This window comes from Podarcis filfolensis (genome assembly GCF_964270895.1).
Source record: "Podarcis filfolensis genome assembly, chromosome: 9".
Lineage (NCBI taxonomy): Eukaryota > Metazoa > Chordata > Lepidosauria > Squamata > Lacertidae > Podarcis > Podarcis filfolensis.
In genome coordinates, this window is record NC_139610.1 from 72,161,470 (window position 1) to 72,188,209 (window position 26,740).

A 26,740-nucleotide genomic window follows, 5' to 3' on the forward strand; every position below is an offset into this window, starting at 1 on the left:
AGAACAGTTTCACGTTAAGAATGGACCTCTGGAACCAATTAAGTTCTTAACCAGAGGTACCACTGTAGTTTGATCTGTTCTGAAACCCCCATAATTCCATAATTGCGGGTAGGGCTACCCTAACCCACCCATGGATATTGGCAGCGGCGCTTAGCAGTTGGACAGCTAACTTCGGTCCTAGACCAAGGGTGTCAGACTCTAGGAGCAGCTAGATTTGTCATAGTTCTGTCTCAGCCCTGAATGACAGCTACCATGTTAACTTGAGCATACCTATTTTTCATACCAGCAATTCGTGGAGGAGGGGATTAATTTGTGTTGTGACCTTCAGGAGTCTTGGTCATTAAAATCTTTCATGGAAAGCTACTTTTAGGTTTTGTGTATGTGCCAGTGTGGTGTAGTGGTTAAGAGCAGTGGACTCGTAATCTGGTGAACGGGGTTCGCGTCTCTGCTCCTCCACATGCAGCTGCTGGGTGGTGCTTCAGGTTAAGAACAGTTTCAGGTTAAGAACGGACCTCCGGAATGAATTAAGTACCCAACCCGAGGTACCACTGTACTGCTGTGGTGCGCTGTCTTGGATCCTCAAAAAGTGGGGTGTAAATGCTAGAAATAAACAGACATCTGTGAAGCGAGAACATGGGTCCTAGTTGGCCACTTTGGATGGAGATGGGATGCTGGACGAGATGGGTCTAAGAGATTCTTTGAATAACCAAAAACTGATCTGACAAGGAGAAGCTGCTTGCATCGGTTACCTTCTGCCGCATCCTCTGCCTGCTGTGAGCGTCTCTGAACCAGCACCCTGTTCCCCAGGTTCCTCCGACGTCGGGGCATCCCCTCTCCCCGCTCGCTGGTGTGGGGTTGAGGCCTGCCAGCTGCCACAACGGCCGCCACATTCTGCTGGTGCTCCTCATCACCTAGAGAAAGGGGACATCTTTGATTGTGTCTCAACCACAGCTACCTTATTCAGAACCGAGTCTTTTGCTTCAGTACTATTACTAAGGAATTTGTGCGCAAAATGCTTTTGAAAAGAATGTAACGGCGCACCCTAAGCATGGAGTTAAATGCGTACTGAACTCATGGCTCAATGGCACCACCCACAGGATATACAGCTCAATCCTATGCATGTCTACTTAGAAGAAAGTCCCATTGAGTTCAGGCGACTGTGAATGGCATGGGTGGGGAATCCTGTGGCCAGATGTTGTGGAACGACTGCATCCAACGTCATCAAGGCCATTGGCCTTGCTGGCTGGGGCTGATGGGAGTTGGGAGTCCAAGAACCTCAAGAGGCAGGTTCATCTCTTCTGCTGTATAGGATTGCAACCCAAATGCCCCAGAAAGCATTGCTCAGCAGAGATCGAGACGGCGATGCATCTGAAAATCTGATTTCCCCTGCTAGTTGCAACTCTACAAACAGGAAAACCAATGGCAAAGCTGACATGTTAAGTATTCAGTAAAGGTAAAGGGACCCCTGACCATTAGGTCCAGTTGTGGCCGACTCTGGGGTTGCGGCGCTCATCTCGCTTTACTGGCCGAGGGAGCCGGCGTACAGCTTCCGGGTCATGTGGCCAACATAACTAAGCCGCTTCTGGCAAACCAGAGCAGCACACAGAAATGCCGTTTACCCTCCCGCCGGAGCGGTACCTATTTATCTACTTGCACTTTGAGGTGCTTTCGAACTGCTAGGTTGGTAGGAGCAGGGATCGAGCAATGGGAGCTCACACCGTCGCGGGGATTCGAACCGCCAACCTTCTGATCGGCAAGTGCTAGGCTCTGTGGTTTAACCCACAGCGCCACCTGCGTTAAGCCAGAAATTTTGAAATACGCCCTGAGGTTTCTCAGGGTCTTATGCTATTGGAGAAAGTTGGGATATCCTAAGGAGCAAATTGCAACAGTCCTTTCAGACCTAGAGTGGTATTCTGTGTGTTTTTTTCCGTGAGCACAAGGACTTCCATTTATGCAATGGGACTCCCCACCTGCCCCCAAGCTTCTCCGTTGCACTCTGCACTTTCTCAGAATATGTTGGGGAAGCCCCCAAAACAGATTTTGGGGACACACAGGGAGAAAAGGGGTGCAGTTCTGGCGTGCAGCCAAAAACCCTTGCACTGATGGAACCAGCACGATGAATCCTGCCTCTACTTGCTGGGGTAATATTTACAAGACACTTTGAACCGGCCCCATCAGAAGACAAGGTGGGTCTTGCCTGCCTCGTGTCTTGTGAGAAGTACCAATAATAAATAATAAATAAATAAAGGAGTGCTTTAATCAGGTAATTTTTAGACTCATGAATTAAGGTTCTTAAGAGGAGAGGAGGGAGGCTCTTTTAGGTAGCAACATGTATTACTTTGCTTATTTCAAAACGTGTGGCAGGAATCCCTGTTGCAGCACATCCATGACTGTGTGGGTCTGAAGAAGTGGAAAATGTCTTCTTCCTTGTGCCCTGCATGATCAGCCACACAAAGTTCATCTGAGTAAAGTAATGGTTTCTACAGCAAACTGGGCTATGGGCTTAGAATATACAGTATATACACATATATTAGGGGCTTCAGCTGTAATTCTAAATGTCGCCTGTTATGCCTACACTTAAATTCAACATATAAAGTTCATCTAATTGCAGTGGCTCCGTTTCTGGAATGCTTGCCTTATATACCTTCACTACAGATCTTTAGGTGCCTGGCAAAAGCATTCCTCTTCTCCCAGGCCTCTGGCGAATTAAACAATTTATGGCCTTTTAAAATGTCTGGGTGGGGGTATTTTGTTTGTTTGTTGCTAGGATATGTGCTTTTATATTGTAAATCACCCTGTGATCTTCAGATGAAGGGCAGTATTGAAATAATAATAATAATAATAATAATAATAACAACAACAACAACAACAATAATAATAATAATAGGAAGAGGATTAGGAGTACAGTTGTTGCATATTCATTTTGTCTGTAAAAAACCCCACATAATTTTATTACCTATTTTTTTCTGATGTTTTACAATTTGTTCAGTTAATATTCAACTTTGTTGGCTGTTGGGCACACTATAAATGGACTGATGGTAAAAACCCCCTGCTAGAATCGGATATTAAAATGGAACGAAAATGGTAGCCCCAGAGTGAACTTCCAACGCTTGCACAAAACTACAGAAACTTCTGTGTGCAAATTATTTATCCTTCACAGATACACACTGCCAGGATGTGGATAAAGGACCACATGATTTTTTAAATTTTATTTTGCATGTGCTTCATGGAAATATCCAAATAAGAACAGCAACATAGCAGCTTTGTTGGCTTGCCGCTCCCCCCCCCCCAATCACAAAGTTTTACTGAACTCTCCTGCAGCCTTGATGCTAAATCAAAAAGGGGAGAGAGAAGATGCTACCGCCAAGACACATGCACTATGTAAGGAGTGTAAAGATGGAGAGTCAGGGTTGTGCGCGTGCACAGAATTGTCCAAGACACACAGAGTTGTGCAATTGTGCAGTTATCCCCCGCCCCGCCCCGCTGCACCATATCCTGCAACACCTCAGATTGAAATACCCAACTCAGCCCTCCTCGGCTTGCGAAATGTCAAGTCTGCTGACGCGGATGATGCCTGAGACGTCATTAATGATCTGCCTTGAAGTGCCATGCAGAAGTGATGTCAGACGTATAGTAACCCCCGCAGAAATGACCAGAAGTCACTTCTGGCCTCTGTGCACAGAGTTCAAACACCGGTATGGTGCACCTCTTTATGGTTCAGGGTGCAATTGCTTAAAAAGCCTCATCAAGGGACAACAGGAGCGGATGATCTAAATACCTGATGGATGTGCTCTCAAATACAGCAGAACCCAAAGCGCATGCATGTGTGTATCTAATAAAGGTGGTTATTTTTTAATTTCTGGTGAGCACTACCAGCACAGCTAAAGCACAGTAAGACGTGCAGCTGTGATTATATCCACTGCATGATTATAAGCTACGGTGGGGGCACTGTAATACACACAAGCACAAGCAAAAACCGAGGTGGCAGCCGCAGCTGCCATTTTGCACTGATCTGGATTAAAATTGTTGCACATGCCAAGGAAACACTCCTTAAATGCTTAATATCGACAATCAGAAGTCTGGGGCCACGAAAAGTTTCCCCATCTCATTTGTTTGTGCCTCCACAAAAATGTGATGCTGAAATTACCTCCAGGGTAGCAATGAAGGCACTCTGCACATGGTTAGGGGCACTCTTTCCAGGGGGCAAGAGACACAGGGTATGCAAAAAACAGATTCTGGCACAGCCTACCTAGGTCAGCAATGCCAGAAAAATGGGATCGTAAGTCAGTGGTAGAGTATATGCTTTATCCAAAGAAGCCAAGCTTCTCCAGCTAAGTCCAGGAACAACTCCTGCTCATTATCCAGGCGCTGTTGCCAACGTGGCGCTCTCCAGATGCTACCAGACTCCCAAAGCCCAGTGGCTCCTGGCTAGCAACTAGGGATGGCAGGAGCTGCAGTCTGCGAATACTGGGCAGACACCACAGCACTTACCCCTATAAGGTATCAGACTACTAGGCAGATTTTGTTGTTATCTTGTAATTTTACGTTGTGAAGCACACCGAGATCTTCGGATGATGGGTGGTATACAAATTTAATAAATAATAATAGTAACGTAATGGGCCGACTCCATCCTGTGTGAGGCACTCTGCGTGTAGGGTTGCCACCTTTGTTCTGGCAAAACACAGGACAGGGTGGGGCGAGTGGTGCACAATTTTTTAATATATTTTTAAAAATCTGGGGCTGAAGTGAATTCAAAGCAATCCCTTACAATCTGTTGCATCCTAACAGGGTGGCCCTAACTTGGCAGAGAGGAGACCTGAAATGCAGGACAAAACTCACTGATGCTGCACACATCATTCGGCAGCAGAAGCACTAATAGGAATAATAATAATCCGTGCTTTTTTTTCCTGGGGTGATGCAGGGATACACATCCCCCTAAACCATGGATAGGCAAACTAAGGCCCGGGGGCCGGATCCAGCCCAATCGCCTTCTAAATCCGACCAGTGGACGGTCCAGGAATCAGCGTGTTTTTACATGAGTAGAATGTGTGCTTTTATTTAAAATGCATCTCTGGGTTATTTGTGGGGCATAGGAATTTGTTCATCCCCCCCCCAAAAAAAGTATAGTCCGGCCCTCACAAGGTCTCAGGGACAGTGGACCGGCCCCCTGCTGAAAAAGTTTGCTGACCCCTGCCCAAACATTTTGTGAATCTAAGTTTGGCCTCATTGAGCGGCAGTGTTTCAATATGAGTAGGAAAATGAAAGTAACTCTCTCTCTATATATATATATTTAAGAAAAAAGCACCAATAATAATAATAATAATACGCAGCCACCCATCTGACTGGGTTTCAACAGGAAGCGAAAAGCAGCCTCTGGTGCTGGGGAATGGGTACAGCGGTGCCTCGCAAGACGAAATTAATTCGTTCCGCAAGTTTTTTCTTCTTGCGAGTTTTTCATCTTGCGAAGCACGGTTTCCCACAGGAATGCATTGAAAATCAATTAATGCGTTCCTATGGAGACCGCCTTCAGACCAGGTCCGGGGACAGTCTGTCCCCGGACCTCTTCTGAAGGCTGGCGGGGGGAGAAGGGCTTTTCTTCCCACCGCCAGCCTTCAGAACAGCCTTCTGAATGTTGGCGGTGGGGAGGAAAACCTTCCTCCCACCGCAAGTCTTCAGGACAGGTCCGGGAACAGAGGAGAAGGTGCGCTGCGCTTCCCCGCTGTCCCCGGAGATTTCCCTATGGGCTTTCGTCTTGCGAAGCAAGCCCATAGGGAAATTCGTCTTGCGAAGCCGCTAAAAATCGGAAAACCCTTTCGTCTTGCGGGTTTTTCGTTTAGCGAGGCATTCGTCTTGCGGGACACCACTGTATTAGTCATGAGGTTGGGAGGAAAGGAAGAGGCACTCAGCACATGCTCAGAGGCGGTTTTATTTAGACACCCACCCCAAGGGGACAAAGCTCTTAAAGATGTCAAATATAATATTATAGATATTATTTTATACTATATTATTATTACATACTACATTAATATAATATAATATAATATAATATAATATAATATAATATAATATAATATAATATAATATAATATAATATAATATAATATAATATAATATACGTATTAGGTCTCCCCCCCCCGACTTCTCTTTCCCACAACCTCCCCTCCCCTCTTTCCAAGCAGGTGGGAGATTCCGCCCCCCTTACGGACCAGGTAGAGAACTCCCCCCCCCCGCCCCGTCCTACCCGCGCGCGCCTGTCCCCTGACGCGGCTGACGAAGACGAGAAGCGCCGCCAGCAGCGCCGCCGCCAAGACGTAAAGCACCGGGTCCATCTTCGCCTCGCAAGCTCCGCCCCCTTTTGGCCACGCCCCCTCCCTCCGACGCCGAGAGGAGCCCGGCCAATCCGGCAGAGGCGACGTGTTCGGGAAAGCAAACCACGCCCACCGCTCGGAGAGAAGGGCGGTTCCAGAGCCAACCGCCGACGAAGCTTTCCGGGGTGAGGAAGCTGAAGCGCTAAGGGGCGTTCTCTCGCGGCGTAGCCTAGCAACCGGAGAGGACCCCGCCCGGCAGTTGTTATGGCTGGCTAGTGAGGATGCCTGCTTGGAAAGTGCCAAGTTTCCCCTCCCTTTGCGATTGAAAAGCAGGCCAAGGCCTAAATGAACCCCAGCGCTGTCGCTTTCTGTTGCGGTGCCGCTTTATGTAGCTTTTTAAAGATAGGACCCTTTTTAAAAAAATGGACCCGAGGGGCTGGCTAAGTAGCTGCCTGCTGAGGAGTGGGTGTGGGGAGCGGTGGGTCTTGACTCTACAGGTACGCTATGGCTGATGGGAGTTGTAGTCCAAAACACCTGGAGGGCATTAAGATGCCCGTGTATTCCCCCTCCACACAAATAATAGTGTTCCTGCAATTTCCTTGTCTGGCCACTAGATGTCGCTGCAGTTCCAAAGATGCTCCATAGAAGCTCCATAGACCTCTGATGGGGACAAAGGTTGCCCTTGCAAGTGCGCTAGAAAAAGTAGTGGGGGCAGAATTGCATATTCTTAACATTCAGGGTACCAACGTCTTTTGCAAATCTGTTCCTTGCACCGTTTCCTGTAGATACTTAATACGAACAAGCACAGCCACTGAAGATTTCAAAGGAATATCTCATTTAAGATGCATTTTATTACAGAAGTCACGGGTACCAGCGACCCTTTGCAAATCTGCTCCTGCAACGTCTCTTGCAGATACAGTGGTACCTCGGGTTAAGAACTTAATTCGTTCTGGAGGTCCGTTCTTAACCTGAAACTGTTCTTAACCTGAGGTACCACTTTAGCTAATGGGGCCTCCCGCCGCCGCCACACAACTTCTGTTCTCATCCTGAAGCAAATTTCTTAACCCGAGGTACTATTTCTGGGTTAGCGGAGTCTGTAACCTGAAGCGTCTGTAACCCGAGGTACCACTGTGCTTTATCTGGGGTTGTGTGGGTTTTTTTGTTTTTACTTTAACAGTCATCACTAGTTTCCTCCTAAGCTGGTTCTTAGCAGTTTGGGGGTCTGGCTGCATTCTAACATACAGTGGTACCTCGGGTTAAGAACTTAATTCGTTCCGGAGGTCCGTTCTTAACCTGAAACTGTTCTTAACCTGAAGCACCACTTTAGCTAATGGGGCCTCCCGCTGCCCCCGCATGATTTCTGTTCTCATCCTGAAGCAAAGTTCTTGACCCAAGGTACTATTTCTGGGTTAGCGGAGTACTTTGTCTGCAACCCAAACTACCACTGTACTTCAACAGAGATTTCAATGGAAAGGCTGGATTAAGATGCATTTTCCTACAATAATCAGGGTAGTTTAATATTATTATAATGGTACCTCGGGTTACAGACGCTTCAGGTTACAGACTTTCCGCTAACCCAGAAATAGTACCTTGGGTTAAGAACTTTGCTTCAGGATGAGAACAGAAATTGTGCTTCGGCGGCAGCGGGAGGCCCCATTAGCTAAAGTGGTATCTCAGGTTAAGAACAGTTTCAGGTTAAGAATGGACCTCCGTAATGAATTAAGTTCTTAACCCGAGATACCACTGTATTATTATTTGTATACCACCTGTCATCCCAAGATCATAGTGCAGTTCACAACATAAAGATACTAAATGGGAACACAGAATGCATAACAAACAAAAACAAATAGCGCCCCCTGCCCAAAGCACATTTAAAAGGCTATAGATGGTTTAATCAGCCAAAGGCCTGGTTATAAAGAAATCCGGCCCAATTGCCTTCTCAATCCGGCCCGTGGATGGTCCGGGAATCAGTGTGTTTTTACATGAGTAGAATGTGTTCTATTATTTAAAATGCATCTCTGGGTTATTTGTGGGGCATAGGAATTCATTCATATATTTTTTTCAAAATATAGTCCACCCCGCCACAAGGTCTGAGGAACAGTGGACCGGCCCCCTGTTGAAAAAGTTTGCTGACCCCTGTTCTATCGTTAAATAAGTTGGAGTTCTTGTTATTAAATATACCAAGAAGAAAGCACACCAAGAACTCAGGCCAGTGTAAGTTTCAATAGTGGGAGTGATCCCTACTCGCAAATCAATAGTTGTAACAAAAACTAATCCATTCAAAAGTATGTATTCTGACAAGGATTACAAACTCTAACAGAGATTACAAACTCAAACTCATAAGAATATGTATAACACAATAATTCGTTACAGAATTAGAAATAAGAGTTTATGAGTAGAGATAAGATCATGTTGGTCCATAGTCAGATTTGACGTGAAGGTCTTAGTTTCAATCCTTGAGCAGAAGTCAGAAGTCAATTATGGATCAGAAACCAGGACAGGGCCCTGTTTCGATGTATTCACTTTCATCAGCTGGAAGTATCAAATATTATATCTGTATCTGAGCAAAAAATAAAGGGGCTGTTATGTACTGAGTTGAATAGGATCCAAACTGCAGCAGTCTGATTGGTCCTAGAACAATAGGATCCAAAATGCAGCAGTCAGATTGGTCCTAGAACAATGCAGCAGTATGATTGGTCGGCAGGAACCACCCAATCATGCTGCAGATAGAAGTGAATCCACAACCTGATTGGCCTACAGGAGAATTCCGGAATTAGCCAATCATGTGCAGCCCATTGTGTAAATAATGTATATAAGCAGATACTTTGAGGGGACATTCATTCTTCCTCCTCACCACTATGAGCTGAATAAAGAGCATGAAATCACTTTGCGACTCTGAGTATATTTCAGGGGCAATTCCTGATGAGATGCCTGTTTACTTCCTGTGCTTCAGAAAATACACAGCCGGGGCCCTTGGTGGGAGATTTCCCCACAATGGCAGAATTGGGGTGGTGAGGTCGGGGCTTCCTGGGAACATTGGCATGAGTACTAGATTGACTTCGCCTGTGCCACCCAACGCTGCCCAGGTAAGATGCAGCAGCATCCGTTTCGGGAGGCTGGCCACTGTGGCTTCATCCCGCCAGGTGATTCTGGTACCTTCATTTCTGTTAAGATAGTATCAAGACCATCGGCGAGCCTGCTAGGAGCAGAGCGATATTGCGAGATGGGAATTTCACCTGCAAAATTGGAACTTGGCCACCTTGTAACAAGACTTGGGGGGGGTCCCCCTCTTGTTTGGTATCCCTATCTGTTCTTGCCATGCCCAGATGTGAAACTGACAGTTATTGTTGTCCAGGAAAACTGATGATCTTACAATGGTGTGATTAAAGAGAGAATCTGAGCGTGGCCAGCCAGCGGGAAGGAAATCTAAAGATAAGATGTCCTAATCTGTCCCTTTGCCGGGCGCTTTCCCCGTTTGACTATTTGTATACCGAGATGGCTCCGGTTTGCCAAACAGCTAAGCAAACCGCCTTTGAGTCCGCCCAGGTGTGTTTGCTCTTCAGCTCTGCTCATTTTGGGGGGAAGTTGGGTGAACTGCAGAGCCGTGTCGCCGTGGGCGGAGAGAGACTTTGCGTGGTTCACCAGGCAATGGATTTTTCCACCTGCCTTGTTCCACTGTCCAGCCCTGGCATCGTTTCCCAGACCATCTCTTTGAGAACAGCAGAACCTGCTGGGAAGAGAGGAGTACAGGGATATAAAATAATAATAATAATAAAAATTATAAGTTGTGTGTCCTTGTTTCCCAATACGACCCTTTTACATTGTTTTGTGTGTTCTGTGGTATTTTATGCCTTGTGACTTCCTGTTATTTTTTATTGATTACAGTTTAGTAATTCTTTATTGTAATTGATAACTGTAAAATTATTTGCTGGTATTTAATTTGTTTACTATTTTATTCTAATGCATTACAGTGGTACTTCGGGTTAAGTACTTAATTCGTTCCGGCGGTCCGTTCTTAACCTGAAGCACCACTTTGGCCGGAGCACTATTTCTGTTCTCATCCTGAAGCAAAGTTGAAGAAGAAGAGTTTGGATTTGAACCCCCAGAGGGTTTGGTTGGGCCCTTATACCTCTAATATGCTTAAGACTAACATAGGAACACCACAGGGATGTGTACTCAGTCCGCTCCTTTATATTCTCTACACGTACGATTGTGTCGCTGCTCACCCTAGTAATAGGGTTGTCAAATTTGCAGATGACACAACCGTGATTGGGCTCATCCCTGAAAGGGAGGGTGAAACGGATTATAGAGATGAGGTGGAGCGGCTGACAGAGTGGTGCAGAGCTAACAACTTGCTCATAAATACAAGGAAGACAAAGGAGCTTGTGGTGGACTTCAGGAGACAGAAGAGCAATATCCAGCCACTTTTGATTGATGGGGTCTGTGTGGAGAGGGTAACAACGTTCAGATTTTTGGGCATTGAATTACAAGAGGATCTGTCCTGGAGTGTCAACACAAGGGGGCTTGTGAAGAAGGCGCAGCAGAGACTGTACTTTTTGAGAATTCTAAGGAGAAACCATCTTCCGCAGAAATAATAATAATAATAATAATAATAATAATAATAATAATAATTTATTATTTGTACCCCGCCCATCTGGCTGGGTTTCCCCAGCCACTCTGGGCGGCTTCCATAGAAAACCAAAAATACACTAAGATATCACAGATTAAAAACTTCCCTGAACAGGGCTGCCTTAAGATGTCTTCTGAATGTCAGGTAGTTATTTATCGCTTTGACATCCGATGGGAGGGCGTTCCACAGGGCAGGCGCCACTACCGAGAAGGCCCTCTGCCTGGTTCCCTGTAGCTTTGCTTCTCGCAATGAGGGAACCGCCAGAAGGCCCTCGGCGCTGGACCTCAGCATCCGGGCAGAACGATGGGGGTGGAGACGCTCCTTCAGGTATACTGGGCCGAGGCCGTTTAGGGCTTTAAAGGTCAACACCAGCACTTTGAATTGTGCTCGGAAACGTACTGGGAGCCAATGTAGGTCTTTCAAGACCGGTGTTATGTGGTCTCGGCGGCCGCCCCCAGTCACCAGTCTAGCTGCCGCATTCTGGATTAGTTGTAGTTTCCGAGTCACCTTCAAAGGTAGCCCCACGTAGAGCGCATTGCAGTAGTCCAAGCGGGAGATAACCAGAGCATGCACCACTCTGGCGAGACAGTCCGCGGGCAGGTAGGGTCTCAGCCTGCGTACCAGGTGGAGTTGGTAGACAGCTGCCCTGGACACAGAATTGACCTGTGCCTCCATGGACAGCTGTGAGTCCAAAATGACTCCCAGGCTGCGCACCTGGTCCTTCAGGGGCACAGTTACCCTATTCAGGACCAGGGAGTCCTCCACACCAGCCCGCCCCCTGTCCCCCAAAAACAGTACTTCTGTCTTGTCAGGATTCAACCTCAATCCATTAGCCGCCATCCATCCTCCAACTGCCTCCAGGCACTCACACAGGACCTTCACCGCCTTCACTGGTTCTGATTTGAAAGAGAGGTAGAGCTGGGTATCATCTGCATATTGATGGACACCCAGTCCAAACCCCTTGATGATCTCTCCCAGTGGCTTCGTATAGATGTTAAAAAGCATGGGGGAGAGGACGGAACCCTGAGGCACCCCACAAGTGAGGGCCCAGGGGTCTGAGCACTCATCTCCCACCACCACTTTCTGAACACGGCCCAGGAGGAAGGAGCGAAACCACTGCATAACACTGCCCCCAGCTCCCAGCCCCTCTAGACGGTCCAGAAGGATGTTATGGTCGATTGTATCAAAGGTCGCTGAGAGATCCAGCAGAACTAGGAAACAACTCTCACCTTTGTCCCTAGCTCGCCGGAGATCATCAACCAGCGCGACCAAGGCAGTTTCAGTCCCATGATGAGGCCTGAATCCCGACTGGAAGGGATCCAAATGGTCCGCATCCTCCAGGCGTGCCTGGAGTTGTTCAGCAACCACGCGCTCAATCACCTTGCCCAAGAATGGAAGATTTGAGACTGGGCGATAGTTGGCCATACTGGCCGGGTCTAAAGATGGTTTTTTAAGAAGCGGTTTAATGACCGCCTCTTTCAGCGGATCTGGGAATGTTCCCTCACAGAGGGAAGCATTCACCACCCCGCAGAGCCCATCGCCCAGCCCTTCCCGACTTGCTTTTATTAGCCAGGATGGGCAAGGATCAAGGAGGCTGCTTGCCTTCTATCACTGTGCCATTGAGAGCGTGCTCACTTATGGCTTATGTGTGTGGTACGGAAGCTGTACTACCCAGGACAGGATGGGGTTGTGCAGAGTTGTTAAGGCAGCAGAGAGCATTGTTGGCTGCCCACTCTCCACCTTAGAGCAGATTTATGCCACAAGGTGCCATAGGAAGGCACTGGACATAGTAAAAGATCCATCGCATCCTGGTCACTGTCTCTTCGAGCTCCTGCCGTCGGGACGGAGATACAGGACGATGAAGACAAGAACGAGCCGTCTTAAGAACAGCTTCTTCTCCAGAGCGATCTCGGCCCTGAATGGGAAGCCTGGACTTTGAAAGTCATCTAATCTTCCTTGCTGTACTATACTGTATTGTTTTAATTAGTGTTTTTATGGAGCAGTCAAGTAATTTCGTTGTCCCTGAGAGGGGGCAATGACAATAAAGATATTATTATTATTATTATTATTATTATTATTATTATTATTATTATTATTATTATTATTATTATTATTATTGATACCCTGCCTTTCACTCCCTTTTAAGGAGTCTCAAAGCGGCTAACATTCTCCTTTCTCCACAACAAACACTCTGTGAGGTGAGTGGGGCTGAGAGACTTCAGAGAAGTGTGACTGGCCCAAGATCACCCAGCAGCTGCATGTGGAGGAGCGGGGACGCAAACCCGGTTCCCCAGATTACGTGACTACCGCTTTTAACCACTACACCACACTGGCTCTCGCCAGTTCTTAACCCGAGGTACTATTTCTGGGTTAGCGGAGTCTGTAACCTGAAGCATATGTAACCTGAAGCATATGTAACCCGAGGTACCACTGTATGGGATATTGCTTTATTTGATATAAGTTGTACATTTTAAAGTTATTGTGATTTTTTTTTTAGTGGATCATATTGTTATCATGTGTGTGGTCTCTGCTCTCTATGTTGTCTATGACATTTCCCCCCTTTTTTCATTTCTCTTTTAATTTGTATACCACCTTTCTATAAAAGCGAAATGAATAAAGGGGGGGGGGATGACACCCCCTGCCCCAGCAATCTTCTCCAGGGGAGAAATGAGCAAAATATTGCGTTGCTTGTAAAATGGTGGGGACAAATGGGGTGTCCACCAAGGCCCTGAAATTCTTCAGAACATGGCTTCCATGTGTCCAGAATTTCCCCCACACAGTCAGGATTCGGCCCTCATAAACAGCGTCCGGGCGGAAATCGCAAATTTCCTTGAAAATAAGCTCAATTATTATTATTATTATTTAATTTTGCAGAACAGCTTTTGTGTCCGGATTTTGCCTTTTTGAAATATGTCAACCCTGCTTCAGAGGCTTCAGTGTCGGCTGCACAAACACCCCATGGCTTCCCCCAAGGAATTCTGGGAACTGTCGTTTGTTCAAGGAGATTGTGGCGGCTCTGTGACACGTGAGCTGCTGCTCCCAGAATCCTTTGGGAAAGTCACACGCTTTAAACATGTGGTGCATACGGAGCTAGAGTGTGTGTGGAAACTAGCCTAGTACAGTCATACCTCTTGTTATGTTTGCTTCAGGTTAATCTTTTCAGATTGCGTCCTGCGGCGACCCAGAAGTACTGGAAAGGGTTACTTCCAGGTTTCACCACTTGCGCATGCGCAGATGCTCAAAATGAAGTCATGCGCATGCGCAGAAGTGGCGAATCACGACCCGCGCATGCACAGACGCGGGTTGCATTCTGCTCACGTTGCGAACAGGGCTCCGGAACGGATCCCGTTTGCAACCAGAGGTACCACTGTATAGCAAAAGGTAACATGGACATTTGCTGTTTCATTCTTTTTTGCCTCTGGCCCCCAACATATGGCCCCCCCAAAGGGAAATGTGGCCTTCAGTCTTCAATAGTAATAATAATGTCAGTATTTATGGTATATGGGACACGGGTGGCGCTTTGGGTTAAACCACAGAGTCTAGGGCTTGCCGATCAGAAGGTTGGCGGTTCGAATCCCCTCGACGGGGTGAGCTCCCGTTGCTCAGTCCCTGCTCCTGCCAACCTAGCAGTTCGAAAGCACGTCAAAGTGCAAGTAGATAAATTGGTACCACTCTGGCAGGAAGGTAAACGGCATTTCCGTGTGCTGCTCTGGTTTGCCAGAAGCGGCTTAGTCATGCTGGCCACATGACCCGGAAGCTGTACGCCGGCTCCATCGGCCAATAAAGCAAGATGAGCGCCGCAACCCCAGAGTTGGTCACGACTGGACCTAATGGTCAGGGGTCCCTTTACCTTTACTTTATTTATGGTATATGCCACCCATTCCTGTTCTAGGGTTTTCTATACCATCAGGATTGGTAATATACATTTGCCTCTTTTTTATGAGTACAATATGGCAGGATGGGATGTGTTATGTCATCTACGTTACTTCTGCGGTTCGTTTCGCTTCTGGGGAAACTCCCCCCCCCCAGTCGTCGCTTGAGATCGCCCCACCAGTTTGCAGCATTCATTTTACTCTTGGGAGTTCTCTCTCTCTCTCTCTTTTAACTGAAAAAAATTATTTATTAATATTAACAACAAAATAGAACAGTACATCAAAACAAAGAAGAAACAGTTCCAAATCTTACAGATTAAAACACAAAACAGAGAATGAAATAAAAAGAAAGAAGAAAAGAAACGAAGATAAAAGACAAAGAGAAAAAGAAGAAAGACAGACATTTTCCCAACACCGTATTCATCGTTATGTAACCAAAGTTGATAAAACTAATAATAATAATAAATTTTTTTATTTATATCCCGCCCTCCCCAGCCAAAGCCGGGCTCAGGGCGGCTAACAACAATCAAATAATCAAACAATCAAATAATCCAACATTCTAAAAATATTTCATTATAAAAATTAACTAAGACTTCCACCGACCTCACAACCCTTCGTTTCAGTCTCGTTATATCTTTCTGTATTTCCTTATTATCTCAATCCTAATTTGATTATGTATATATATATGTCAATATTCCTTTCCCTTTCTATTCATGAGGTCATTCTAAACTCAACCAGATTTTTACCCTTGAACCTTGTTTTTTGAAGCATTCATTCAAACAGTCCCATTCCTTCTTCACACAACTTTTTGGTTTTTGCCCTATTATGTCCACCAGTTTGGCTAACTCTAAGTATTCACGAAGTTTACATAGCCATTCTTCCCTGGTAGGTATTTATTTCCCTTTCCAGTACTTAGCTACCAGGATTTTTGCGTCACATATAAGAATATTTTAACTTTATCTTTTGGAATGTCACCATTTAATATTCCTAATAGGAATGCCTCTGGACTTTTACTATAAGTTATTCTTAGTATTTTCTTTATCTCCTCATGAATCGTGCCCCCAAATTTCCCAATCTCTGGGCATGTCCACATATGGTAGAAGGTTCTGTTTTGTTTCATACACCTCCAGCACTTATTATTGTGCATTTTGTTCATTTTAGCCAGCCTTTCCGGGGCCAAGTACCACCTATGATACATTTTCATATAATTCTCTCTTATTAAATAACATGCTGTGAAGTTTATGGTTTTTGTCCATAATTTCCCCTACTCTTTGTATTCTATTGTATGACCTAGATCTTGTTTCCACTTTTTAGTGGCATTTCCCTTTTCTTCTTTTTCTGATTATCCATTCTGACGCAGGTGGCGCTGTGGGTTAAACCACAGAGCCTAGGACTTGCTGATCAGAAGGTCAGTGATTCAAATCCCGTGATGGGGTGAGCTCTTGTTGCTCAGTCCCTGCTCCTGCCCAACTAGCAGTTCGAAAGCACGCCAAAAGTGCAAGTAGATAAATAGGTACCGCTCTGGTGGGAAGGTGAACAGCGTCTCCGTGTGCTGCTCTGTTTCACCAGAAGCGGCTTAGTCCTGCTGGCCACATGACCCGGAAGCTGTACGTCGGCTCCCTCGGCCAATAAAGCGAGATGAGCGCCGCAACCCCAGAGTCAGCCACGAATGGACCTAATGGTCAGGGATCCCTTTACCTTTCACCATTTGTAGATTTTTGAGATAGTCTTTTGATTATTGTATAATATTTCCTTTTTCCATACTGATTTTTTTTTTTTTATCAAAACCCTTTGATTTTTTCCCCCTTCTCGAACATTGCTGTTAGCTGGTGATATTCTAGCCAATTTACCCCACTCCGTTTTAGTTCTTCAATTTTTTTCACTTTCACTGCTCTTGGGCATTCTCAACGCAGCCTCTGAAAACCGTGCCTCTCCCTCGCCGCCCCCCCCCCCCCGCTTTGCAAGATAACCAAACACGAGCGCTTTGACGCTGAAGGGTCAGTTACGCGGTGAGCTTTTGTTCCCGTGTTCCAGGCTGGGTGGTGATGCTTGGAGCTGTTCATTTGCCTTCAGCTGATTGCAGGCAAATGTTTACCTGCCTCCCTTCGCCTTTGGAAAGGAGAACTCGCTTTCCCCCAGAAAATGCCTTGTTCAGTCGGTCATCAGGAGTGGGTGTGCTGCTTACGTAGGGTTCTCGTATCAAGCAGGGGAACCAACCCGGGACTCCCGTTTTGCAGTTCCAAAGGGCTGAGAGTTCCTTTAAAGGTACCAAGAAGTTTCTACTGCTACACGTCACCCCAATCTCTGAGCAGAGAGGGGCTCCAGGTTGTTCCATGTGCTTTTACAAGTTTGATTTCCTCGGAATGAAGGTCAGCAGAGACTGTGGTGTCATTAAAATATATGGTTTTATAATAATAATAAATTATTACTTATACCCCACCCATCTGGCCGGCTCCCAACAGAATATTAAAAGCACAACAAAAATCAAACATTAAAAACTTCCCTAAACAGGGTTGCCTTCTGATGTCTTCTAAAAGTCAGATAGTTGTTTATTTCCTTGGCATCTGATGGGAGGGCGTTCCACAGGGCAGGCGCCACCACCGAGAAGGCCCTCTGCCTGGTTCCCTGTAACCTCACTTCTCACAGTGAGGGGACTCCCGGAAGGCCCTGGAGCTGGAGGGCTGAACAATGGGGGTGGAGAAGCTCCTTCAGGTATACGGGGCGTATTATTTACACCTATGTACAACCTGAGCATATGATGGAGGTGCTCACAAAACATTTATCAGGGAGAGGCTTGATTGCCTGGGAAGCAATCTCTGAAAAAACACTGTCTCCATTCGGTCTCGGTTTTGGACATACCTTGCTAAATCTCTGATTGGAGATGGGGGTGTGGGGGTGTACGAACACATCTTTTCCCCAACACACCTACGTGCGAAGGAGGGCATAAGGACATTAAGGTGTAACGGAGCACAAGTATTCCTGTTATACCCAATGGCTTATTTCAAACTGTTGGGAATGCTACAAGCCAGCCTGTTGCAAAGAAATGAATGCCTAAGAATAGCCAAAGGCACACCCAACCAAGCAGTCAGAGATTTAGCTGAATCCGAACACTGGAATTTTTTTTTAATAGCAAGGTATGTCCAAAAGGCCAAAACCGAGACTGAATGGAGACAGTGTTTCTTCAGAGATTGCTGCCCAGGCAATTGAGCCCCTCCCTGATAAACAGGGACATTGGAAACATACAACAATAAATGGTTTGAGGGAGGTTACCAATATTTCAGCAGGTAGAGCAGAGCCTCCGGAAGAATAAATCTAAAATTGCTCTCCTTCAAAGGACCCTTGGATGCTGTCCATGGTGGTCAACACAGAGTTGGAACTCTGTACTGGGAAAACAACACCAACCAATTGCTCTGGGTTTTCCATTTCCCTTCTCCAATCCTTGCCTTCCTTTGTAGCTATTCCTCCTCGCACACAGGGCCGCAAAACTGCCAGTTCCAGTCCCCATCCCACACCACACGCTCCTTCCCTGCCAATATTCCTTCCCCGCCTCTCACCTTTCCCCCTTTCGGAATGGGTGTGGCCAGAGTTTCCGACTCTCAATTGTTTTAACAGTGGCACCGATGGAACAACCACACTCCACCCCTGTTTGGCTAGTGAAATGAAGAGAGCAGACTATGGTGAGAAAGGATTGTGTGCTTGGTTCTGTTGTTGAAAACAAATGCCTGAACTCACAGACGCCATGCTCTTTCATTTTGTACCCGGCTCGGGTTGGTAGATCTCGGGTATGAAGTAAAAGGATAAACTCCATCCCAGGAACCTGACATCAGCCCACCCCTGGTTTAGGCTATGTTTTCTGCATGCTCCCCTCTTCCCTGTGCTAATTGCCGCCGCTTGACTTCTGTCTCCCCAGTATTACAATAATAATTTATTATTTATACCCCGCCCATTTGGCTGTGTTTCCCCAGCCACTCTGGGCGGCTTCCAACAGAACACTAAAATACAATAACCTATTAAACATTAAAAGCTTCCCTAAACAGGGCTGCCTTCAGATGTCGTCTAAAAGTTTGGTAGTTCTTTTTCTCTTTGACATCTGGTGGGAGGGCATTCCACAGGGCGGGTGCCACTACCGAGAAGGCCCTCTGCCTGCTTCCCTGTAACTTGGCTTCTCGCAGCGAGGGAACCGCCAGAAGGTCCTCGGCGCTGGACCTCAGTGTCCGGGCAGAACGGGCACTGTATTCTGGTCCTGTCTGCTTTGCACCTCCCCTTCCTCTCTTCTCATGTCCATTTACATGGCTAGCTAGAACGATCAAAGGTGGTCAGGTGGTGGCCGCCCTGCTTTCCTGAAATCTGAAATGTAACCTCATGGTGGAAGGTGAGATATCAAAAGAATAATAACCATAATTGTAACCTGCATAGAAGAACTGGAGGCAGCGACATAAAAGCCAGAATCCAGTGCAACAATTATGAGTTCTCCATGCCCATCTGACTGCCATCCTCCTTGTGAAGTCTTCTGACATCCTTTCCCACCAACGAGGATACTGAACACATCAACTGGTCAGGATCCAGGAGATAGATAGCTGATATTCTGAAGGAACATTGGCTCCCAAACTGTGATCTGTTTTCTCTCAGGTTGCGGCTTCCTTCCCCATGGAGGAACAGCCTTTTGTGAGTTCGGGCAAGGCAGCTGGACTTGGCCACCATCTGTGGGGGACATCCTCCTAGGACAGGTTCTCAACCATGGTTTGCCTGGTGCACCTCAAACACCAGCAGGCTTCCACCAGGTACTCCCGGACCTTCCTGTAGCCAAAGACCACAACATATGAGCTGGCCGAGTAATAAACGGAAGACAGGATGCCATAGAGGGCACTGAGGACGCTATTTTCGAAGCTGCTCTTGATGTACCCCGAGGCGATGGCGATCCAGACCATGTCGTTGGAGATCCAGCAGACCACGTATATGGACAGCAAGGAGAGCAAGACCTTCGTGGCCTGGGCAGTGTGCTTGTTCCAGCTGCCGCTGGTGACCGAAGAAGCCGCTTTCACTTTCCGGCTGTGCTTGCAGAGAAGGTCGATGATGAAGACATTGAGGACGATGACCAGCATGACGAAGACAAGGTCCAAACTAACCGAGGCGTATGTGGTGAACTTCATGGCAAAGCTCCCTGTAGACCTTAAGCAGGTTGAGGTCGCCAGGTAGGCGATGGTCTTGTTCCTTCTGCCCACCGTCTTCTCATACTGCAAGTAAGGTATCTGTAAGAAGATGCTGACTATCCAACACCCGACCAGGGTGCTGTTGACGTACTTGCCCTGGTGCCGGTAGATGAACTTGGACCACCGGTAGCTGGGCCGACGGATCTTGATGAGGTGCAGGAAGCTCAGGTTCTCTACCGACCAGATGCTGATCAGCCTCAGGGTGTGGTACGTGTAGAGCAGGATCCTGCAGCCCAGTTCTCCAAACACCTTGGTGCTGCTGAAGATAAGGAGCCCCGGAATGGCCTTGTAGCAGCAGAGGAGGAAGTTCACCAGGGACATGTTGACAATGATGCGGTCCAGAGGCTGCAGCGATTTGTGCCGGATGGCGTTGCTGATGAAGGCAAAAAGCACAATGAGGTTTCCGACCATGCCGACAAAGGACGACAGGTACATAAGGATGGATGTCGCGAACATGAGATCGTGCACCATGGTGAGGCAGGGCCTCGCGCGCACATTACCGGGTTCCAGGCGCCTCGCTTCTTTGTTCGGCTTCCCTTCGGTAGCTCTCCGGTCTGACACAGGACACCAGCTTCTTTGCAACCCTATCAAAGGCGGGTGTCCGGAAGGCGATTTCCCCCCTGCTCATGAGATCCGGGTGTTCTTTTATATGGGCACAACCTCTCCTGGCGCACTCCCACCGGGGACATGATTACTCTGCTATTTGCATAAGGCTTGTTATCTTATTTTGCTGAAAAGGGTCAGGTGTAAAGCAGATTAGCCAGGGGCTGATAAGAAATGTGCCAAGGCAGGGAGGAAACCGAGGGAAGGGAGCAGGATGCAGGAGGGAACACGAGGCCGTATACGTGGCCAAAACAACTTTCAGATGTGCTCGGAGGGGGGCAGCCAAAGGGATGCCCATCAGGCGATGTCAGACTTCAGTTGGCACCAGCCCCAACCAGCGTGGCCAATGGTTAGGGCTGGTGGGAGGTGTGGCCCACCACATCTGCAGAACACCATGTTGACTGGCCCTGTGTTATGTACTCAATGCACCGCTCACTCTAATTTATGCCGCTTTGAATTCACCCTCCATTCTGCAAGTGCAAAGAAGGAGATTTGCAGCATTCAAGATCTAGCTAGCGAGCTGTTTATACACAGAAATGTAGAATTGTAGAATTGGAAGAGGAGGCGTTGGCAATGGCAGAGGTAGCAGCAGACAGATCTGCCAAAGGGGGTCCAAATCTGCTGCCCGGTGCAGCTGCCTCATCCTGCTTCCTGAGTGAGCTGGTCCTCCCTCCTCAACATCACTGATGCCCTGCCTAGGTAGGGGGCAGATTTCTAATTCCGCCCCGCCCCACAGGCTGCAACTACCCAGGTCTAATCCTGTCCGCTCCGCTTTCTCATAAACACACCTTTTAAAAGGTACAGCGGGTGGAAAGAGATTTGGGGGTGGAGAAACGGTGGGTGGGGGGAGGGTTAAGCACAAACCTACCCTGCTGTTTCTCCCTTCTTAGTTACACTGCCCAATTGGAGAGATGCTATGGGCTGGTGCTGCCCCGTCCGTTTCCTTGCAAAAACACATTTTAAAAGCATTGTCAAAAAGTGGTCAGTGGGAGGAGGGTTAAGCACACAGCTCCCTTCTCATTGGCACCATCCAAAGCTGTTTTCCTTTTTTTCTTTCTTTTTAAAAAAGACATGGGTAGGTCTTTAAAGAACACTTCCATGCATAATCTGTAGTTCGCACCTGTGGCCGTGATCTGGTGGTAAAAGGGAGGTTGGATTTTGCTCACAGATGCTATGAGAACACACAGCTGGCTACTGAATTGCGGCAAAGAGACATGCAGAGGATTTCTTGGAAACAGCGAAGTGCCTTTGTTGTTGGTTGCTGGGAAATCTGCTGAGGACAGAAATCTTTATCCAGTGATTGAAAACCGGTTGTCGTTCAACCATTGTTGCAACCAGGAAAGGACCCACCAGTTATTTGTCATCGTTCTTGCCCCGGTTTTGTTCTTTCCAAAGTTTACTTTCTCCGCGACCCATGTTGGATGGGATTTTGGGGGGAGAGAAGAGAGAAAGGGGTGGCCTAAATCTGATTCCAGACCCTCCAAGTGTCCCTATTTTCCAGGGATGTCCCTGGTTTAGAGAAGCTGTCCCAGTTTCTGACTGGATCCCACAATGTCCCACTTTTCCTTAAAGGTAAAGGGTAAAGGGACCCCTGACCATTAGGTCCAGTTGTGGCCGACTCTGGGGTTGCGGCGCTCATCTCGCTTTACTGGCCGAGGGAGCCGGCGTACAGCTTCTGGGTCATGTGGCCAGCATGACTAAGCCGCTTCTGGTGAACCAGAGCAGTGCACGGAAACGCCGTTTACCTTCCCGCCGGAGTGATACCTATTTATCTACTTGCACTTTGATGTGCTTTCGAACTGCTAGGTTGGCAGGAGCTGTGACTGAGCAACAGGAGCTCACCCCGTCGCTGGGATTCAAACCACTGACCTTTTGATCAGCAAGCCAAAGGCTCTGTGGTTTAACCCACAGCGCCACCCACGTCCCCACTTTCCTTAGGATGTCCCTATTTTCATTGGAGAAATGTTGGAGGGTATGGAGTTATCCGACCCCTGAGCCGTCTGAAGGCAATCCTGTAAAGGGAAGGTCTTTTTAAAAAAATGTTTAATGTTTTGTTATGTTTTTATATATGTTGGAAGCTGCCCAGAGTGGCTGGGGCAACCCGGTAAGATGTGTGGGGTATAAATAGTAAAATTATCATTATGGAATGGGACGTCCCTATTTTCATTGGAGAAATGTTGGAAGGCATGTGATTCCCATACAGTTGAAGGCCTCTAGCACACCTAGCTGCATGGCTCCAAAAAGGTGGTTTATAAGGTTAAAACCTCAATACACTTGCAAAGTTCATGGGAGCTGGATAACATCTGAAGCATGCTGGGCTGGAGAAAGGTGGATCTTGTTCACAAAACCAGTGCAGGTTGCTGTTGTGTAATGATGGTGTCTCCAACGTGGCACCTGTGGGCACCATGCTTCTTTCAGCCAACCCCCTTCGGTGATCTCCAAGGCTGCCAGAACCTTGTATTTTAATCTTTTCATGGGTGGGGGGGGGGGGAATCAGTGGGATAGGGTTTGGTTGAAGACAGGAGTGCCTGGCATGCTCTGGTCCAAGGAGTCACGAAGAGTCGGACATGACTAAATGACTAAACAACAACAAAGGGTTTGGTTGGCTGGGGGGGGGTCACCCTTTTGTGGGGGTTGCTCTCTGTTTTCTTTCTCTGCGTTTCCTTTGGCTTTGGTGTGTGTGAATATTTCGCCTGCTTTTCGGGGTGGGTTAATAATAATAATAATAATAATAATAATAATAATAATAATAGTTTATTTATACCCCGCCCATCTGGATGGGCTTCCCCAGCCACTCTGGGCAGCTTCCAACGAAATATTAAAATACAGCAATGCATCAAGCATTAAAAGCTTCCCTAAACAGGGCTGCCTTCAGATGTCTTATAAAAGTCTGGTAGTTGTTCTCTTTGACCTCTGGTGGGAGGGCGTTCCTCAGGGCGGGTGCCACTACCGAGAAGACCCTCTGACTGGTTCCCTGTAACTTGGCTTTTTGGCAGCGAGGGAACCGTCAGAAGGCCCTCGGAGCTGGACCTCAGTGTCTGGGCTGAATTTTGGGGGTGGAGACGCTCCTTCAGATATACTGGATCAAGGGTGTTTAGGGCTTTAAAGGCCAGCACCAACACTTTGAATTGTGCTCGGAAACGTACTGGGAGCCAGTGTAGGTCTTTCAGGACTGGTGTTATAAGGTCTCGGCAGCCGCTCCCAGTCACCAGTCTAGCTGCCGTATTCTGGATTAGTTGTAGTTTCCGGGTCATCTTCAAAGGTAGCACCACATAGAGCGCATTGCAGTAGTCCAAGCGGGAGATAACCAGAGCATGCACCACTCTGGCGAGACAGTCTGCGGGCAGGGAGGGTCTCATCCTGCGTACCAGGTGGAGCTGGTAGACAGCTGCCCTGGACACAGAACTGACCTGCACCTCCATGGACAGCTGCGAGTCCAAAATGACTCCCAGGCTGCGCACCTGGTCCTTCAGGGGCACAGTTTCCCCATTCAGGTCCAGGGAATCCTCCACACACACACACCTCCCGTCCCCCCAAAACAGTACTTCTGCCTTGTCAGGATTCAACCTCAATCTGGGTATCGCCAGTTTTCCTTCTGTGAAATCGGTCTCTTGTGGGCAACCTCAGCAGTTTCTTAGCTTTCCAAATACTGCCTCCAGACACTGGGGATTCCTGGTCTAAATGTGGCTGTCTCAAAATTCTGCTTCTCCCATAAGTGGTATGTTAATGTCAGAATGCACTCTGCCATGTTAGGATGATGACACTGGACCCTGTAAGAATAACAGAGTTGGAAGGGGCACCCAGGGTCATCTAGTCCACCCCCAGCCATGCAGGAATCTCAACTAAAGCATTCATGACCTCTGCTTAAAAACCTCCAGTCAAGGAGAATCCACTGCATCTCGTGGTCCTCTGTTCCACTGCTTTTACCATCAGAAAGTTATTCCTGATGTTCAGTCAGAATCTCCTTTCTTGTAACTCGAGGCCCTGAGTTCGAGTCCTACCCTCCAGAGAAGGTATAAAGTCGCTACTCTGCTAGACTTGCTGCAGTCACTTAAATGTCCCTTGAAAACATGCTTAATTCCATGCGGAAGAAGAATCTCACATACATAAGTTAGCATGGTTTTGATAACTGGATATCTGTTATGGGAACTGCTGATGCTCATTTTGTGGTCATGTCAAGGGCTGAGTTTCTACTGCTCCACCCTAACTAGGCTCATTTACTTGCCACCCACTCAGAGCAACCAGATCTACCTTGATGACATTATTGGGGTTTCTGAAAAAGCTGTGCTCCCAGAATCTCCACGCCCTTGCAGACCTTCTCTGAACACTCCCAATTGTGTCAAAGATCTGCTTGCAACGTGTGAAGTTAATTACTTTGTGTTGAGCTGCATCGGGGAAATGTGGTTTTAATTAAGCAAGTGTGCGTCACGAAAACATATGGGAGAAGCCAGAAAAACACTAACACATTAGCAAAAGGGGGTGTATCGTTGCCAGGAGAGCAGCAGAGCTGGCAACCTGCAGAAAGTTGCATGCTCTCTCTCTCTCTGTCTCTCTGATCGCTTGCTTGAAAGGATCTGGGATATAGCTGTCTTGGTTCATTGGTGAGCTGGGCCACATGAACTGTCTCGTGCGTGCCTGGAGTCAGGATCAAAAAAGCTGCGGGACAAGAGGACAAGCCAGGACCAAAGGGCAAGCCGGAACTGAAGGACAAGCCAGAACTCAGGTCTGAAGGACAAGCCAGAACTGAAGGACAAACTAGAAGCCAAGACCTAAGGACAAGCCAGAACTGAAAGACAAGTCAGAACTGAAGGACAAGCCAGAACTGAATGACAAAGTAGAAGCCAAGATCTAAAGACAAGTCAGAATTGAAAGACAAGCCAGAAGTCAGAACTGAAGGACAAGCCAGAACTGAAGGACAAGCCATGACCAACAGACAAGCCAGAAGTCAGGACTGAAGGAGAAGCCATGAGCAACGGACAAGCCAGAAGTCAGGACTGAAGGAGAAGCCAGAACTGAAGGACAAGCCAGGACCATCTGACAAGCCAGAAGTCAGGACTGAAGGACAAGCCAGGACCAATGGACAAGCCAGGTGTCAGGACTGAAGGACAAGCCATGACCAACAGACAAGCCAGAAGTCAGGACTGAAGGACAAGTGTTGTAAACATAAATTGCCCCTTTCCCTTATGGGGTATCCAAGAGCCCATATAGAGTCCTTACATAGGTTCCCTATTGGTAGGAGAGAATAACAGAGGCCAACCAGAGAATATTGAGAAGCAAAGCAGCTAGTAAGCTTGATCTTTATTGATCTGTTGCAACAGGGTGCTCCCCTCACACGCAAGAGGAGGAGGAGGAACCCTGAAAAACGGCGCGCAAGGCTTTATAAAGACTTTTGAAATTACCACCCTGTAGATCAAGACCACCCCTCAGATACATCACACCTACATCACAAAAAAGGCGGTCTAAAACAGAACATTTGAATGTTGTTTTTCTCCTGTCGTTGTTTATCTCCTGTCTGGCAGGAGATTGGATTGGATTTCCTGGGGAGCCTGGCCAATCTTTTGTAATGATAAATACTTAGTTCCTGGGCCAGGTCACAGGCTCACACCATATTCATATCTTAAATGTGCCCTTAAGACAGGATTTGTGAGGAAAGAGACAATGGGAGGTTTCCCACTTTGACCCTGCAGAGAAAACATTTGCTTAGTTTAGGAATCAAAATGGTTCCAGGTCGGTCTTCCTGTGCTGATCTATGTACGTGCTTGCTTGGTATGCTTATGAACATTACCATGTATTTAAGAGCATAAAATTCCTATCACACAAGCCAGGACCAACAGACAAGCCAGAAGTCAGGACCGAAGGACAAGCCAGGACTGAAGAACACCAAAGGATACAAGAACACATGGGAGTTCAAGGAGACCATTTTTGCTCAGGCAAGGTTCAAAAGGAACAAGAAGCCCTTTTATACTGCTTTCTGTCCAGAAGAATCTCATGACCAGTGAGTGGAGGCAATTTGACTCCTGAAGGAACGTACGTCGCTGAGAAGCTGCCACCTGCAGTTCAGCAGCTCAGCCACATGAGGGAGCTGCACATAGACCCAGCCATTCCTGTAAGCTTAAT

General features: G+C 47.3%; 2 protein-coding genes across 3 annotated transcripts in view; both read right to left on the bottom strand.

Moving 5' to 3' along the window:
* Nucleotides 1–6,490, bottom strand: part of DDRGK1 (DDRGK domain containing 1) — a 37,272-nt gene extending 30,782 nt beyond the window's left edge. The window contains exons 1-2 of the mRNA XM_083571816.1: nt 6,242–6,490; nt 750–911 (exon numbers count right to left, since the gene is read on the bottom strand). Coding sequence (XP_083427942.1) covers nt 750–911; nt 6,242–6,329 — 250 coding nt within the window. The 5' untranslated portion in view covers nt 6,330–6,490. The remainder of the gene's footprint in view (nt 1–749; nt 912–6,241) is intronic.
* A 12,079-nt stretch (nt 6,491–18,569) lies between these two features.
* On the bottom strand, nt 18,570–20,726 carry LOC310742728 (olfactory receptor class A-like protein 1). 2 transcript variants are annotated; one of them, XM_083572149.1, is made up of 3 exons: nt 20,521–20,726; nt 19,036–20,393; nt 18,570–18,712 (listed from the first exon to the last, which is right to left on the bottom strand). In XM_083572149.1, exons 1-2 carry the CDS (start codon nt 20,646–20,648, stop codon nt 19,529–19,531), a joined length of 993 nt encoding a protein of 330 aa, XP_083428275.1. In that variant the 5' UTR covers nt 20,649–20,726; the 3' UTR covers nt 18,570–18,712; nt 19,036–19,528. The 2 variants fall into 2 exon arrangements, with proteins under 2 accessions (XP_083428275.1, XP_083428276.1); XM_083572150.1 differs by having other exon boundaries at nt 19,036–20,589.
* Between the last annotated feature and the right edge of the window lie 6,014 nt (nt 20,727–26,740).

Coding starts and splice junctions, on each gene's coding strand:
- LOC310742728 (XM_083572149.1), bottom strand. CDS start 20,648: ATGAGCAGGGGGGAAATCGCCTTCCGGACACCCGCCTTTGATAGGGTT. Junction 20,394..20,520: donor AGCGAGGCGCCTGGAACCCG/GTAATGTGCGCG, acceptor TGCCTTCATCAG/CAACGCCATCCGGCACAAAT.